Source organism: Aplysia californica, unplaced genomic scaffold (genome assembly GCF_000002075.1).
Source record: "Aplysia californica isolate F4 #8 unplaced genomic scaffold, AplCal3.0 scaffold00566, whole genome shotgun sequence".
Classification (NCBI taxonomy): Eukaryota; Metazoa; Mollusca; class Gastropoda; order Aplysiida; family Aplysiidae; genus Aplysia; species Aplysia californica.
In genome coordinates this window covers 159453-177877 of record NW_004797836.1, presented here as the reverse complement: position 1 = coordinate 177877, position 18425 = coordinate 159453, and the positions used below count along the sequence as shown (strand labels likewise).

Below are 18425 nucleotides of genomic sequence, written 5' to 3'. Positions count from 1 at the left end.
ACCTATCATGCAATGCGTTCTCTGCCTGTCTGTGCATACCACACCTTCCCCGCTCATTTACTCTGGCCTTCATTATTGGCACACGTGGGCTCCCCCACTCTTTGTTTTGCTATCAATATCACCAACAAGTTTCTCAACCGGCGAAGTTTTACATGTATAAAAAACAGCCTATGCGTTGTGTACAGCAGCAGCAATATGCCGCTATAACCGACTAACATGTTAGTCTGAGTACGCTATAGCAGTATTTTATTTAGAAAGATAAAGAAGGAAAAAAACAGGGTTTCAGAATAGTGTCTTTATAACAGACTTCTCGTTGTTTCAGGACTCGTTATAAGTGGACTCTACTGTATTATAATTATCATGTAAAAAAAAAAAAATAGTTTGTACCGACTGCCCGACCACTTTTCTCCTGAACAACAGATGGTCATCTTGGACAGATTTTTCTTAGCTTGAAAGTTTCACTGTATTGAGGAACAAAGAGACTAACTGTTTGCTCAGCTTGTATCACACGGGGCTATGGTGCAGATAACCCTGGTTCAAATCCCCAGTGGGACATGCATGAACTCCAGTTGTTTGGAAAGATTTGGTCTAATTTCATTTTCAGGGGTCCTGCCTCTATTAGTATAGTCCGCTTTTTAAACCAACCACAGTTGATGATCTGAAAACAGTGGTGTGATGAATCAAAAGAAGAAATCCCAATTGTTTTCCTTCTAGACCTACTGATATTTAACCCTATCCGTACGTCATGTTTTACTATCGTATCCATACACGACATGGGGAACTCTGCCACCTCTTTCCGAAGAGGAAATTTACTTGTTTATCCGATCCGTACGCTTTGCATAGCAGTCTGTCAAAATGATTTTTTGAGAAATACTGAAAATTCAAAGGGGTCGTACTAGAAGTATTCTGAAACGTGAAGAATACAACTCCCGGGGGTACAAAATGACCCCAGGGCGTACGGATAGGGTTAATAAAAATCTTCTCTACTAAACTGAACACCTGTTTAAAATGAAGAAATTTCTGCTGTCCTTCAGATTTCAGTTTAGGTGTACTCCATTGTCATTACTGGGAATTCTGTTTAATTAAATCAAAGTTTGCAGACTGTCAAACTTTGTTCGGTGAAAAAAACAAACCGATGGATTCTAATTCTATCATTTTCTTGTAATTTACCACTGTTTTCGGATTAACTTTCTCATCTTCTGAGCTCTAACTCAAAGGCTTGGTGTCCACAGCCTCCGCACCTCATCATGAAATGTCTGGAGAGAAACATGTAGACTCCGTTCTCTTTATCCACACCATCCACTCCGCTTTATTTTGGCACCTGATGCAAAATGGCACTGATAAAATAATGCTAAATCTTTCTTTGTTGTTGGTACAAAGGGAGATGATCTAATTATCATTGTTACTGCATTCATCCCAAATGTCATGACCACACCAAACTAGAATTCATACTCACTCCTACCCCAAATATTATCCGGTGAAGAAAAATGCATTGACTATCTTTCTACGGATGAAGAAAATTACATTTGATTTTTTTCTGACCACGTGCGCCTCTGAGAAACAACAAGACACACACTCTGAAGAAAGGCAATTCCACCACTCGAAAGATTAGTTGTCTTTATTAAAGCATCTTTAAGTGCTTTTTTTTTTTTCTTGATCACCATCATCATCATCTGCATCAACATCACAGTAGCAGTAGCCCCATCAAAATCAAAGTCAAACAAGTCACACACCCGACTCTCCTCACATTCACAACCCATAAAGCGTTCGACATGTTCGACGCACAAAAATGAGAAGCACAACGGAAAGGACGCTGTGGACTGACTATGTGCAAATAGAGATCTATTAGTTCATAGTGTCTGAAGCTTTCATTATCATTTAACAATTTTATGATGTTTGGAGTGGAGCGGAGGCTGTGGACAAGCGCTCCAACTCGAATCAGGTTCCACTGTAATGACAGTCAAAAATCTGTGTTAAAGTGTTCCTTGTTCCTCTTCCTCAGTGGTTCTCAATCTTGTTTGCGAGGCTTACCCAACCCCGCAAGTTTAATCTCTGTATTTTAACGAATCCTTTGACTGGAGTGGTGTGAATGGAATGGACACACACACACACACACTATTGACTCATATCGAACAAAAAAGGACTACTGCTCTATACTATACTTCAAGTTGATGATTTTTAGTAATTTTAGACTAGATTGCATATACGCAGGGTCAAAATCTCGACTTTGGTATTAATGGTATGCTGGTACTGGTATCCACACCAGTACTGTGTGCAAAATTAATTTAGCATAGCTATCCATTTGACATCATGAGGTTCTTGAGAAGTTGGTTCTCTTGTACAGTACAGTATCTCTGAGACTTGGAGCCTTATATATTTTTTAGCTTGTTTGTCTGTATTGACAAGGTTGAAGGACTTGTAAAACACTGGGCTCTGAGTTTCATTTAGATCTGGTTCGAATCCCCTGTGGAGCATGCTTGAACTCGAGTTGTTTTGAGAGTTTAAAGTTCAAGATTCTTCATCCGCCTGATTCATTCCTATCTCAGAGGTCTCACCTCTAATAATAAAACCTAAAACAGTTTTGGGGGAGTTGGAGAGGGAATGTTAAACCTATACTATACAATGACCAGTTTTTTATATCAGCCGACCCGCAAAAAAGTTAGATCCAAAAAATATTTACAACTTTCTTGTTTATGATACTCAATTTTGGGGCTATCTGGAAGATATCTTGTAACTGTTTTGTAGCTATCATATTTTTAATTTTATTGTTATTACAGAATTACAGAACAAATCCAGATGGATGAACCACAGTTGGGCAAACTTTGGAGTTTGCACCTTTATTCATTACCGTTCATTACGGTTTTAGAAGCTTTCTTTTGGACAAACTTTTTTTCTGGTCACCTGGTACATAGGTCTAGGATCAAGTGAATGGGGTTGACAGCTCTGAGTATGAGAATAACTTCCGAACCAACCATTGCTGGCACAGTTGACACCTGTAACTCAACTGTCTGCCTAAAGGTTACGCACAAGCACACACACACACACACACACACATACACACACACACACACTACAGGTATATTGTACTGTCATCCAAACAAAAATGTTAAAGCTACAAGGATACACAAAATTATGTCAAAAACCAAGAGCACACAATGTATTTGACAGTTTTATATTAAGAATTTATTTTTTAAACTATTAGTATTAGTGTAAAAGTAAAAGGAACATACAGTATAGGTCTAGATTAGAAAGGTAAGTCCCAAAAACCTGCAAAAGTCAAAGATCGCGGCTTTTATACTGTTGGACGAAATTGAAATGGTAAACAATGAGGTTGGAAATGATTCCAGAATAGGACATGATAATTTTGGTTGGATGAAGGACTCTGATAATCACCATTGGAAATTGGTGTTTGCTAGAGTTTTGCACCCAGCCGTCGATACATGAAAAAAGGAAGCTTTTCTCCTCTGAAGAGAAAAAAAGAATCTTTATTGGATTGTCGAAATGTTTTGTAAGTGTTTTCTTCAAAAGCTCTGTCTGTCTTATCTGGGAAATCATCATATCCCACTCTGCCCTGATTGGACCTGAAAAGCAAGTTCAAAGCAGGCAGCTTCCCAAATGATCTAACTCATAAAAGGATAGACCATAAAAACCCACTGTTATGAGTTGACAGTGCAGAATGACCAGTTTGTGTCTGGTATAAGAACATTAATTATAGTGTACATGTATTGCTAAATTTTAGCTAATTATCTCAAAAGATCTCACATCAACAATGCTTTAAAAATAAAACTCTTCAACTTCAACAGCCTCACATTAAGAACAAAAGTCATAAAATGGTATGGGGGTAAAAAGTTATCACAGACATCTGAATGAAAATGTGTGGACTTTCAATTTGGTGCCAGGTGAGTTGAAAATCTACCGACGTTTTTTTAGCTGAATCAGTGGTCTGACAACTGGTTTAGTTGAAACTTTACCAGTCTATGCAAGCTTGGAACTTGAGTCAAGGGTCAGTTTACAGATCCCTCTTAAATGTATACAGGCTTGGGACTGTAATTTGCCATGGTAAAAATGTTTTGATGGTTGCAGTTTGTCTGGGAGAGGGGGAGAGAGGAGAAAAAGCCCAAATCCCCAATTTCTAGAAAAAGTCACTTGCTATAGCGACTTACTTGGCGATCATATCTTTACCACTACAAAATGAAGCAATCCATCTGTCTACCTACACTACATAGCTAAATTATATAATGCCACTACCGCTGGCCTAAATTTCTCAAGCGCTGTCGTTACCGTTGCCAGTCAGGCTGGGCATACTCTGTGTTTGACCAACGAAACTGCAGCTAGTAGATCATGGTCAGGTGGGAATTATGGTAGACCGCCGTAGCGCGGTAGAACTTCCAACTAAACCAGCACTTTGGATTTCTTCCTCGTGTTAACAAACTAGAGGAATTGAAGCGTCTTTCTTTTTCAATGAAGGTGTGCATGTTATGTGTGCGTGTGTGTTTGTGTGTGTATGTATGTATACGTATTTTGTGCTCATACACTATAAGTTTGTTTTCATGAGAACAGTGTGCAATTTGAGTTCTGCATTAGTTTGTCTTCACGAGAACCATATTTTGCATTTGAGGTATTTCATCACCGTTTAGGTTATGATCAGCTTCATAGGGATATTGGCGTAAGATGTAAACAGTAATGTTAATCAATAGATATGCCTATTATTTTTTAATTCTCATTGCATATTTGTTAAAAGCTTTCAGTCTTTAGTCATCTTATATTAATCTCAAGAACATAAAACTGGGCTTTCCTCTTGACATGCTTTCAGAATAAAATGTTTCTGTCCAACACCTGTAATGGATCATCCTGTTACACAGGTTTAAGCAGTAAATATAACCCAATCACATAATGACTGTGATTCAACAGATTCATTTTTCAAATTTGAGGAAGCCTGAATATTGATAAAAGAATGTTTTGCTGTAGCCAAATATTATTGTTGTTTCACATAATACAAAATCAGGTTGAAACATCTTTTGCATGCATCCTGTTCATACCTTTTTTTTTTCAAATTACTTTTCTCCTCTTTCCTGAATTGCATTTTCAAGCATTGAGGTTACATAGTCTACCAACTTGTCAAGATCTTCAATATTGTCTAGGTTCTTTTTTTTAACAAACTTTCCAGTACCGATACTTGTCTTAAGAACCCTCTTCTTCACATACTTTCCTCCATGCCTGTGAAGTGTATTCCATAATGTGCGAATAAGCTCATCTCTCTCAGTTTTATCATCAACTTTCTCCATTTCCGAATTCTTAAGTCCACTGATCTCTGCTCTCTTCACCTGAACCCTCTTAGAAAGTTCCACCTCTTTTTTCTTAATTTCCAACACGACTTTCTCAGAAGGACTAAACGCATTCTGCTCACGACTTGCCTCCAGATGTGCTCGCTGGTGTCGCGTGCCATGTGTTCCATACAATACCAGACTCCATTCTTTGATGTAGCCTGGAGGACTGGTGTCCATATCAAGCATCTCTGTAAGTTTATGAAGATCATCTTTGAAGTTCTCTTCATCCGTATTTTTTCTGAAAATGAAGACCAATGGTTAAAAGGAGCTTTTATTTGTGTTTGCATTCGCGTGTGTATTATGGGTCTTATTATGAGTGTGTGTGTGTGTGTGTAAATTGAGAAAGACGAGAGAGAGAGAGAGAGAGAGAGAGAGAGAGAGAGAGAGAGAGAGAGAGAGAGAGAGAGAGAGAAGATTACTTTCCTTTATTGACCTACCCACCCCCCTGACAAGTACAGTGGAAACCTGATATAACAGGGATGGTGGGAGTAGAGAAAATGTCCTGTTATATCCGATCCCTGTTAAATCAGAAAAGCAAGGAAAGTAGGCATCTGTGGACTTATCCAGCTGTACTTATTCATGGGTAGTTCCACGAACAGGGGTTTTGGCACCAACTTTCTCCTTGCCTCCTTAAACCATATCAGAAGAGCTTGGTCCACAGTATCTACATCGAGTAGTCTCATCTTCTTTCGATTCAGAGCAAACTTTCCATAGGAGTATGCCACCACTATCTTCTCTCTATCCTTGATAATAGTGTGAAACGACCCTTGTGGAATGTCGAACTAACGACAAATCTCTGCCAGTGGAGCTCGCTTTTTGTCAACAGCCTGGATTTTTTCGTATTTTTGTCAATTGAAAGGCATTTTCTCTTGCGCCTGACATCGTTGGTGACACATTACGCTTGCGTGTTGCTAAGTTTCAGGCTAAATCGAGGTCTGCAGCACACCGCAGCCCTCTCTCACTTCACATGCTGTTTGTGCTTGCAGTGGCATGGCTTGCTCCATCACTGCGTTACTCTCTCTCTCTCTCTCTCTCTCTCTCTCTCTCTCTCTCTCTCTCTCTCTCTTTTACTTTTTACACAATATTAACGAGCCTTTGTCCCTGCTATAACCGGTTGGGTTCCGATGAGGCCCTGTTATTGCCGAAAACTTTTAATAGAGTCAAAGAGAAGGAAAAAACGGGGATTTAAAAGATCCCTGTTATTACCGGGCCTGTTATATATGGTTTCCACTGTATCCCCATCTTTATCTATCAATAGAAAAAGCAGTTCATTTTCTTCTGGAATAAAGTCTTTGGCTAGGGATTATTTTTCATTGATCCTTCCACGAAACTGCCAGGCTATATGACCCCAACATTTGGAGAACTCAGTACACTACAGTATAGACCTAAACTGTGTGGTATCAAGTGTTGGTATTACACTGGCCGGGACACAGCTCCTAGTTCTTTTCAAAATAATGACAATTGTGCTTGTTAAGGCAATAAAATACTTATTTGCAATGACTTCACAGTCTAGAAAATAATTAGGCTCTGTATATCTAAGTTACTGTGATTGTCCTCTGTTAATAAGAAGATGTTTGGCGCACTAGACACTGTTCTCATATCTGTCAACCATAGGGTTGCAGCCAATTAGAGAATTTCACAATATTTTGATTACATAAAAATTGACTGAGAGGTAAAAGAATAGTACCAAAATTCTCAGGGGACATAAGTCTTTCACATGGAATAGAGTTATGTATCATATAGCTTCTCTGAAAAAGTAGTTTTTGGTACAGTACGTGGTGTCCACTTAACAGTAACCCAGATAAGAGCAATCTCCACCTAACAACAGCAGCCTAAGCTTGTGTAATGACATTTTTCTAAAATAAATAACACCCTTTAACTGCAAACGTTTTCCTCTAATAGCAACCTTTGTTGCCATAAATTGTCTGACAACAATTATTTTTGAAGATTCAAGTTTGAACAAAGAGAATGGCTTTTAATCTCGGTGTGCCTTTCTCTTCTTATTTCCTCCTCTCTTACTTAACGTGCTGCCATCATACTGACAAAGTGTTACGAGAACAGACACCAGTCAGAGAAAAGAAAGTAGGGCCTCAGTGTGATTAACTGATTCCGTCCATGATTTTTCCAGGCTCTGGACAGAATTATTTTTCCAGGCTCTGGACAGAATTATTTTTCCCCGTTCAGTTTTAGACCTGGGGTGCATCTATTTAACGCATTACTGTGAAGCTCTAAGTTACTCTAATATGTATTGTCATATACCAAACTGATGGGAATAAATAGAAGAATCTGTTTATATCAATAACAATGACCTATAATCTGTTTGTATTACATTTTCCTTCTGACAAAAACGAATGAGAAAAAAAATTGCGCAACAGCTCTTAGAAAATTTCGACTTACCGCATTTTCTCAGCTCTACAAGTCCTTATAATCCATAGGAATCAACACAACATTGTAGCGATATCACACTAGCACACATTTATGCAAGAATTTCACAAATTTAGTTGAATATATTTCTTTGAAGAGCCTTTTTATTATTATTATTATACCAGGCTCCGTGTTGTTTACCCTTAGATCTAGCCTACATCGCAACAACAAAACAACGATTTTTGCAAGAATTTCGCGGAGTTTCGATCGATATTGGCTCTCAGAGATTGAGGTCAGGTTTGTTTACAAGTTCTACTTCCTTTCGACAACTTAAAAAGTAGGAACTATGTTAAAAAGTGCACCTTTGTTTCGGATTTCGTTGAGCCGCTCACAGCGGCCGAATGGAGGCAGCGGAAAAACTCAGAGCCGCTGTCAGCGGCCGAATGGACGGAATCAGTTAACCTTTCTTCCGGCTTGATAACTTAGAAAGTTTCCCACCAATTCCGGTGAAACTTCACATGAAACGAAACAAACGTCGGCTGCACGGTAAGAGATGGTTCACCAGTGTTTGCAAGCATACTTTTCCGAGGAAAAAACACAAAACTTGTGCTTGCAGGGGGTGCGTCAACCGCCTCTTGGGAAAATATTGGTGCTCGCAAATGCTGCGTGAAATGTCACCAGCGAGTTAATATGTATTGCATACTTTGAAACATTATAAACTTATAGACGTAACATCTATTTTCCCAGCCAAAAAAAAGAAAGAATTATGATATGGTAGAAATGTAAAAGGTTAGGGGTACATTATTTACCTTGGCTTAACAGAACCTGGTCTATGGTGTACCGTTAATGTCCATGTTCCCTTTGGGCTCTCATCCCAGGAGTGCACAGTCATGAACGTGAATTCCCACTCTCCATGATGATTATCATTGCCACGTGGAGACAGCAGGACCGATCTTTTCAAAGTGGAGAGAATTTCAATAAAAATAGAAGAAAATTGTGTCAATATCTCCAAATACTTGTTATTCTTTCAATTAAGAAGTGGGGGTTGTGATTTGATAAAAAATAATTCTTTATTTACAATACAGAGAAACGAACCATAATTTTTTTTAAACAATGTCATACTTATATAATGCATAACATACTCAGATTTAGCATACATCATTGAGAAAATGAAAGAAAAATGATTTCAGTAAAATTAAATGTAAGATTTTTCAAAATCACAATTGTTAACATTTATAATTAAAGGAATTCTTTGAAAAGAACATCCGTAAACATTCCTCTTGCAAGATGAGTTAGTAAATACAGCACTATGTACAAGTAAAAATTACTTTCAACTAGTTCTTTCAGATTGTTGATGCTTACTGTACAAGGTAGCAACGGAGGTAAAATTGGAGAAGCAGTGTAATCCAGACGAACTTCAAACCAGTTTACTATCAATGTGATTCTGTACACAGGTCTCCGAATTCAGTTCTATGAAGACAATTATTTTCTAAAACCAGTTCACAATTTTGGCAAGAAATTTTTATACAGTCATACTGAGCGTCTAGGCTATGGCACATCACTTTTGGGAGTGGCTCACGTAACACGTCTCTCCGCACCATCTCTCTCTGCACCTGCCCGACCTCACTCATCACTGGACTGGCCAATCACAACTCCACTCTGCTGACTGCCTGTTTAGAGCCCGCCTACAGCCCCCCCCCCCCCCCCCCACCCGAGCCCAGGTAATTGAGTTTACATAGAACAAAAACCCTGGGATTCCGGTAATTAAGGTCCCGCTCTAGGGGGTGCTGCTACAGTCGTGTTCTACGGTAAAACGTTTAATTCTCACACAAAAAGAGCTAAAAACAACTCCATCTCATCCCATCTTGTTTCTGATTCCTCCCATCCACTTTCTTTTCTTCATTTTATAACCTAAAAGGTAAGAGAATTATAACAGTCAGATTTGAATACAAAGTATTCTTCATTATTTTGAGATCTCCAAAGAAGAGGTCAGTACCAATTTAGTATCAGTTTCAGAAAAAGGGTTATTATAACTTTCTCTCTCACATTCAATTCCTAACAAGAAGGTCTAATCATAAATCCAATCTAATTAGTCCACACTATGGAACTATGATATCAACCAAGCACACATGAGGAAAATTACCTTGTACCAGCCGGAGAGGTCAGGACAATTTCAGTGTCTCCCCGGATGACTGTCGACATCTTCACATGGACTTGCACATGTTCCAAACGGTCAATTGATTGAGATTCATGTCCATAACAGCCATTTATTTCCATGGAATCAACAATTTTTCCTCCACTCTTCAGGATTCTGAAGCATGGAAAATCATAAAAATTATTAGCTTAGAGTCTTGTGGAGATTATAACTTAGATTATATGTATTCGCCACTGATACCAGTGATAGGTCCCACTTCTTTATTTTCCCTCCCTTGTTTCTGTCTGTCTGTCTTACTTTTCGCCCGCACTAAATGACAACAATTGTGTCGATGTGCTTCTCATTATTCAAACAAACAAATCAATAATGAAAGGTCAAATATGAAAGAAATATCAGTCAAGGAAAGGCAAGTTGTATGAGCTATCAATGCTTTCAAGTTTTCCACATTCATGCTATCTGTGCCTGACAGTACAATTAACTTACTGGTAGTTTTTGCGTGTTGTGTTGCAGACACGTTGCTGTGGAAAGTTTTCCCAGCTCTGAGCTAGCTCCACCATCTTGCCACAGTCAAAAAGGCCGAAGCCAAACCGGTGGCTCACGTGATGTCCGGCTCCATTGATGGTCCAGCTGCTGTCTGCCGATGGGATGCGTGACCCTCGCACGACCAGGTGTTGGACATCTCGCCAGCTCAGTAAAGGACTGGAGCAAAAAATGTATAGAATGTTTAACATTCATGTAACTAAAGGCTAAAGAAATAAATGTACACACACTGTTATCGACCAAGCAAACTCTTCTTTCTGTGCAGGCGGCCAGAGGGAGCCACTGTGTTAGGTCAAGTTTCTTTTCTTTCTCTCTGTTTTTTTTCTCTGCATATCTTGCTTTTTCCCTGCACTAAATGATCATTCTTATGCTGGATCATATTCTCCATACATGGTTCTATTCTTCCCAGACTTTAAACTGACTTATGGCTTGATGTAATGAAGGGCCTCTCCCTTTTTGTTGTGCTTGTCTTGAGTCTACCTCTGTCTGTTTGTCCGTAAAGCTAACTCAGGTACACAAAGGGTGCTCGTAAAATAATTAAATCATCTATGAAGTTGAAGAAGTTCTGGCTGTTCACAGAAAAACGGGTAAAGAATGTTTGTGTCCAGACAGAGTCAACTGCTCAAACAGGTTGTGTGGTGCTAGGTTTGCTATTGTATTATTTTTTTTTCTAAAATAATCTTTTGTAATTGAGGGGCTGAGATGCAAAACCCGCTACATCCATTTTAGTACTTTTGAGTGAATCAGCTTGTTTTAATGCTGTTTTACGCTCAAGCAAGTGTAAAAAGAAGATTTTTCGGTGGCTTTTATGAAGTATGTGTTCAGTTTTGGTCGAAAACACTTGGTAAATCTGATAGCCCACAACAATGTGCATTTATAAGCAAAAAAAATCTCAATTTTTTCAAAAATGTTGCTTAGCGGGTTTTGCATCTCATCCCCTCAATTGTTTTTTCCTTTTTTTTTTGGGGGGGGGGAATATGGAGTTATTGGTATCATCTGTACGGATCTCCAACCAGATTATGATGGAGACTATAAGCAGACAAACTCTTGGATGGATCATGAAGGGGGGGGGGGGAGGATGTCTATCCTGTTTCTTCACTTACTCCTTATTGTCCTTCAAGATGAACTAAGATCTTCTTACATTCATGGATAGGATACATACTTAGCTTATCAAAGTGCACTGAAAGAAATTATAAGAGCCCCATTGTCTTTAGTGTGATTGGTCAAGGTTCAAAACATACATAATTTACCAACGACTGTCTGAAGAGTAATTCTCTTTGAGAGTTAGATCAATGCCTGCAGACGTTTTCATTTTGTGACTACATAAATAGCATCACGATTCAGAAGGTTAGCAGAATTAAAGGCAACAAGATGCTACAGAGTCTATTAATGATGTTACAATTTATCAATATTGGCATTACTTAAATTTTGGGACTTACTTGGCTTGTAAAACATTTGCTAAGCAGCCTGCAGCCAGAGGGGCAGCACTTGAAGTACCTTGGAAGTTTTCAATACATCCACCGTTCATATCTGTTGTAACCTATCAAAGATAATAACTTTTTTTTAAAATAACAGTTTTAACTGGTGTATATTTTGTTTTTCCAGCTACACAAACTAATTTATTCTACAAAGTAGGTCAAATAGAAAAAAGTAAAACTGCAAAGGAAAAATGGTAGTCTGCGCAAAATATTTTACTTGTATTACAATAATTTTTATCAAATTTCTTCTTTATTGACAAATAAAATTTAAAAAATCATATCCATTACTTAACTACTCGGCAACGGGTTTTTTTGTGATATCATTTGGTGAAGAATTAAATAGTTTCCATTTTACTAGGGTTTATCTTTTAATCAAGAGCTTCAGAGACAACTTCTCTAGCTATGGGTTAACTTGCTCTGAAATCTATAGGATACAGTGAGTAAGAATAGTGATCAATATATAGAGCTAGAAAACTTTTTTTTTAATATAAAAAAGATTTTATATTATGATTGTGAGACTGAGAGTGAAGCAATTATTTCACTTTACATTTTCATAAAATTGCACTGAGGCATTTATTCGATAAAGATGCTCTCCAGAAAAGAAAAAAAGATGAAATTTTAAATACAATGTAAAAATTGTTACAGAAATAAAGTCAGAAATAAACCCATTGTCGAGGCGAAAAGTGGTTGTCTGAGGAAGGTAGACATCTCAGACAGTGCCATTTTAATGAAGAAAAAATGCAAAGGAGGAAGTGAAAAGTTGTTTGTACAGGTATGTGTCTTGTACTGGTGGCTGTAGAGCAGGTTCAGTTGCACATGTTATGCTGATATTTGAGAAGACAAAGACAAGTTTTCCTCACCACTTTAAGTTTGACTCCAGTTTCCCTCTCTTGATCTATGTAGTCTTCACCACCACTGGGCACAACAGCTAGCGTGGAGGAGCAGTTCTCCATGAAAAACGGGCTCCTTCCCCAGTCATTCACGGAACCAACGGACAAAGTCTCCGGCCTGGACACGTAGCCATCTGCACTACAGTCATCTTCGTTCATCCCACCATTGCCTGTAGCCCACACAAATATTGACCCCAGACCAGCCCGGCCCTGAAACACAAACATTATATGATAAAAACTGACTTCATAATATAATACATTTAGGGCATAATTTAGTCAAATCTATATTTACATAGAGAAGACTTTCAATTTTATTTGCTTGTTACTTTATATTTTATCTCTTACCGTATTGGTTTCCGCTTTTTAGGACTAAGGCAAAAAGATGAAAATCATTATAATTTGTTATATTTAAGAGAAAAGCATTACTGGATCATACTAACATTCAGTTCAGAAATCAGCAGTTGATACCAATGTTAATTGCGTTTATAAGTAATGAAGAGGGGAATAAGCACGCCCCCCCCCCCCCACACACACACACACACACGCACAAAAACAAAAAAAACGTTTCATAGATGAATAACAAATCTGCTCATTAGCTCATTGTACACACACACACACACACACACACATACACACACACACACACACACACATACAGGAAGAGAGAGAGAGAGAGAGAATGTGTGGGAGAGAGAGAAGGTGTGAGAGAGAGAGAGAGAGTGTGTGTGTGTGTGTGTGTGTGAGAGAGAGAGAGAGAGAGAGAGAGAGAGAGAGAGAGAGAGAGAGAGAGAGAGAGAGAGAGAGAGAGAGAGAGGGGGGGGAATGAAGGAGAAAGAGAGTATGGGATAGAGGGTGGGGAGAGAGAGAGTGGGGAGTGAGAGAGACAGAGAGGGGGGTTGGAGGAAGAGAAAAATAAAGAGTGAAGAAAAAGGAAAAAGAAATTATATGCACTTCTATACAAGCAACAAACCTCAGTAACTCCCTTGCGTAACGCCTCCAGAGCTAAGAGCCTCGGTCCTTCCATTGTGGCTCCATCATCATTTGGTCCCCATGATGAGCTGTAAATATCTATGTACTTGTTGTTGAAAGTCAGAGCCTCTGCCTCTAATGCATCAGTTACTGGGCCGTCCAGAATCCGAACTCCTTCATGAGCAAAAGAAATAAGAGAAACCTGAAGTTTAAACCCTCGAATGGTAGAGTTGTTCTAATATGATTAATCTTTACTACTTTCTTTTTTAAGGATCAAATTTAGATCGACTGCTCAGTGTATGACTCCATCATGTTACTTTTCAAAATGACATATGGTAGAGTTGGGTCGCGAGCGCGAGAACGGAACTGAATCGCCACTCTTCCCTGCGGAACATGATTCGCGATTCACTTAAGCGGAACGCGGAACAGTATCGCCTTCCGATTCCTAATTCACTCCCCTGTCGCTGTCACCACCTTGTGGCTTGTTTGTAACCTACTGTTGGGTCGCGAGTCGAGTCACGAGCATAAGAAGGGAACGGAACACTTAGTATGGCTCCCTTTATTTTACAAAAGATGGCATAGTCCAATCCCCCTATTAAAACAAAATGAACGGGTTCCAACCAAAAGACAGAAGGAATTTTATGAAGCCATTGTTTTAGTTTAGCGAATCATGGTGGGGGGGGGGGGGGGTGAATTTATGGGGGTCGCTAATTGAGGTCAGTATAGCAGCGCAACGAAGGGCAGGGGGCGGAGAGGATGGTGGGACAACAAGTGTGGAACTCGCAAAGTGACATTGATATATATCGTCGATGGGATTCACAAACCGGCTACATGCAAAAATTTAAAAAATCTTTTTATTTGCTTAATGAATAGTAAATAGCCTAATACGTGTCCCCAATAAATATTAGGTTTGAAAAAAAACTAGAAATATGTTTTATTTGAGACTTTCCAAAACGGACACCTGCAGCTGGTTGAAAAATGGGATCGCCAAACCGGCCATGTACATAGCCGCATCGGTTTCACCAGACCGTCGCGACACGCGTTGACACGGGTAATCGAAAACCGGCTACATGCTTCCCCGCCGCGCATCACCCCGACCGTTCTGTACGGGGTTTTTTTTTCTTGAACTAGACAGAATTGTAAACTGTTATCAGTGTTCATCGAGATAAAAAATATTATAGTCAACAATGAAGTGACTTGTAATATAAAGCATTTGTGTGATTCGATTTACTAGATTAGATTTGTCAATTAATTTATGTATCTAGATTACTAAGATGAGACAAAAGAACATGAAAGATCAATAGAGTTCCATCCACATTATGGGCCCGCACCTTTACAAAAAGCTCTCTCTCTTCTTCTTCTTCTTCTCCTCCTTCTCCTTCTCCTTCTCCTTCTTCTTCTTCTTCTTCTTCTTCTTCTTCTTCTTCTTCTTCTTCTTCTTCTTCTTCTTCTTCGCCTACATTAATTGTTGTATAATAGCACACTCTAGTGTTAGCTGCTGCAGAGCAGCTGTAATAGCAGTAGTAGTACCATCATCATCATCAGCAGCAGCAGCAGTAGTAGTAGTAGCAGCAGCTGCAGCAGCAGCAGCAGAAATAGTAATACTAAACTAATACTAACAATATTACACAAAATATTTTAATAATAATATGCACTTTATTGTTACTATTTCATTGTTGACATTCTGGATGCAATCCTTTTTGTTCTTGGAATTATCCTACGCTGTGACCATGGGTGTGAACTGATATTATTCATTGGTCTCTTCGCAAAATTAAACGTTTCAGTCGTGATGTATACTATATTGCTGCAGACATCATTTTCTTACGATTCACTTATCATGCATCAATAAAATTATCTATTCAAGTATTTGGTTTTAGTATTATTATGCCAGAGATATATTTAGCAGAGAAAGTGATTCCACGCAAAAACCTCCGCCGGCGTCATCTGTGATTCACGATTGGTAAAGAAAGGACCAAGAACAAGTCATCGTAAGAGAGAAAAAAAAATCCCGAAATATGAAATGGCTCCCTTTGTCAGGTTTACAGAATAGTTCATCTACGTTAACGCTGTTCTTCAATTCTTCAATAATTAATGCTAGTCCTTTACAAATACCACTTTCTTGACATTTTGGCATGAGTCGGGCTGAGGATACATGATGGATCCCTTATCTCGCGGAAGATGCCCGGTCAAGCTGAGTCTGGCAAAGACATTGGAGAAGACCGTGGACGATGGCAAGTGCACTCCAGCAAATTTTCCACGATTCACCCCTATCATGGAGCCACGGTATTGCCCATGGCTATCACCATCGACTCCGATTCACCCTGGTGTTTTGAACATTTCACTTTCAGAAAGTGTCGATGGTCTTCTTAAGAATGACCCTGAGTTTGAGATTTTTCTTTAAACTATTGCCAGAGATCCCTACAGCTGTAGGCTGCAATCACGAGGGAACTAATGGACATAAAATTGGAAGGTGGCGGAATGCATGTGTGATATATGCAGAAGGAATGGATTCTTGCGACAAGATTATGGACAAGTGCGGCAGGGAGGTGGGTAGAAGAGGAATGAAAAAAGGAAAAGGTAAAATTGATCCTTGTGAGGGACTGCCTTCTCGAAAGTAACAGATTGACTAGCACAACTAGAAACGAAATGAGACCAAAAGGCTGGAATAACAAAAGCTAGAATAGCTCAACAAATCCAAAAAGGCACTCTTGTCAGAATAGTAGATACCATTGTGACGAATTCAGTTATAAGGAAAGAGACAGATTTTTTAAAAGCAGTATGGAGACTCACATGGGTACAGAAGCGTACATTTGTAATTCATTTTTTAAAAAGAGGATGTGATGGGGAAGAGTGTTTGGTGCGTCTGGATCAAGCCGGTCTGAAGAGACCAAAGGTTCAGAAAATAAAGCGCATTCAGGTATTTTCAGCAATGTAGCTGCCAGTTTGCGGAGAAAGTTTGCTGACAGTTCTTTATTATGTCAACCATCGGACTTTAGAACATGATGTGTTAGGAACTGGGCGATGAACGAGCAGTCAAACATGAATGCACGTGTGGCCGATGCATCCTCAGTGTTGAGGGATTCTTCAACAAGTTATCACGACTATCATTACATTACTGTATGGCTCAACTAAGCTGTACCTTGAGGCCCCTTTCCAAAGTTTCGCTGACGTGTAATGGCTCTACACTTCAGAGTATACAGAAATGAAGCAACGCTCCCACTGGTGAAGCAAATTTTCGACGAGCTCAACTTGGCTCTGTTCTGTCCTCGTGAGTATTGTTGCGATGTTTACGTGATTATTGTGGCAACGTGCGTGAACACACTTGGTTGAAACATTGAAAGTGAGAAGAAACAAACAGAACACCACAGCCGACAAGGAAATAGCCATCAAGTCCTTAGGTGAAGATGAAAAACACTCTGGTGTTGAGTGGACGTGCCAGCTGTTCCATTGGTACTAAGAAGCAGTGCGTCTTCTCTGTATTACAAGATTAAAATATCGGTGCATCATTTTACGTTCTACAACGTTGCTGAGAACGATGTGGTGGGCTGAGACAGAACGAATTTGCAACGTACATAATTAACTTTCTGAAAGGAATCCTGGCTGCCAAAAGTAACCCTTATACGGTGATGATTGGACATACCTAAGCTGCTTCTTTTTTGTGCTAGAAACAGGGTTCAAATTGAACAAAGAATACCAGAAAAGGAGAATCTAACAAAAAGAAGTGGGTTTCCGAACTCAATTATATCGAGAGGAGGTTGAAGACTCCCCTAGCTATGTGTCAGCCCAGTATGTCCATAAAACACAGTCATCACGCTCAAACCCCATCCATACCATGTGAAATATCTGCAACACCAACAACTTTCAGGATTACAAGAGCATGTCCGACCATTTTCAACCCAGCAGGAGAGTCAAGGACTCTTCGGTGACGGACAGGAGGTGTATCCTGATGAGTCACGGAGGTGAGCCCCACCAAATTTTCCCAAGAGGTCAAACCAACCAAAGTGGGAGCTGGTTGACCCAACGCCTGCCTACACTAGCTCCGGGAAAATGACAAACGGAGAAATACTAACATGTCCAAACGGTGTAAGAGGTCATGCCAGTTGAATACCATCCATTTTACCACGCTCTGTCAACTGACTAGCACCGAACATTGCTCATGGGGAAAGTAGAGACTTACAATCATGGAATTCAAATGTGATTTTGTCGTCTATGTAGCTCACACTGTTTCATTGTTTATTATAATGTAGGAACTCAAGCGTGAGAGATGATGAAAGATAGTGCACAGGAAAAAATGAGCCCATCTATGTGCAATCAAACGATACTAATATTCTTTCAATCACGCCCCAGACAATAAGATGCAAAGAGACCAAGTTTTAAATGTTATTATAATTCAGCTGAGAATCGAACCCATGACCTCCCGATCCAGATTAGAGCCCCGAGACCAACGTTTGCCATACCAAGGCCCTGCCCTTTGGGGATATCGAACAAAAGTGGAGGTTTCTCAGACAAATACTCAAAAAAAGTTTTGTCCTGGCTTTTTAAACAACTTAATTTGTGTTGGTTTGGGGTTTTGTTTGATATTTTTGTAAACACAGAGATGTCTTCTTATCAACAATTCTAGTCAAACACTTGATGACCTGACACATTGGGATATTTCACGTAGTACAGCTAAAGTTCCACACTGGCAGATATAGTCCCCCCC

General features: G+C 39.3%; 1 protein-coding gene and 1 long non-coding RNA gene across 3 annotated transcripts in view; one reads left to right on the top strand and one right to left on the bottom strand.

The window, feature by feature from the left end:
• Positions 1–3160: 3160 nt before the first annotated feature.
• Positions 3161–18425, bottom strand: part of LOC101847900 (PC3-like endoprotease variant B) — a 29969-nt gene continuing 14704 nt past the window's right edge. The window contains exons 8-14 of the mRNA XM_005106962.3: positions 13725–13897; positions 12725–12964; positions 11826–11926; positions 10330–10545; positions 9835–10002; positions 8501–8644; positions 3161–5565 (exon numbers count right to left, since the gene is read on the bottom strand). Of these exons, the coding sequence (XP_005107019.1) occupies positions 5055–5565; positions 8501–8644; positions 9835–10002; positions 10330–10545; positions 11826–11926; positions 12725–12964; positions 13725–13897 (1553 nt within the window). The 3' untranslated portion in view covers positions 3161–5054. The remainder of the gene's footprint in view (positions 5566–8500; positions 8645–9834; positions 10003–10329; positions 10546–11825; positions 11927–12724; positions 12965–13724; positions 13898–18425) is intronic.
• On the top strand, positions 5304–10803 carry LOC118478440. 2 transcript variants are annotated; one of them, XR_004859044.1, is made up of 2 exons: positions 5304–5517; positions 10357–10803. It is a non-coding gene; the product is annotated as an uncharacterized LOC118478440 (long non-coding RNA). The 2 variants fall into 2 exon arrangements; XR_004859045.1 differs by lacking the exon at positions 5304–5517 and adding an exon at positions 8089–8237.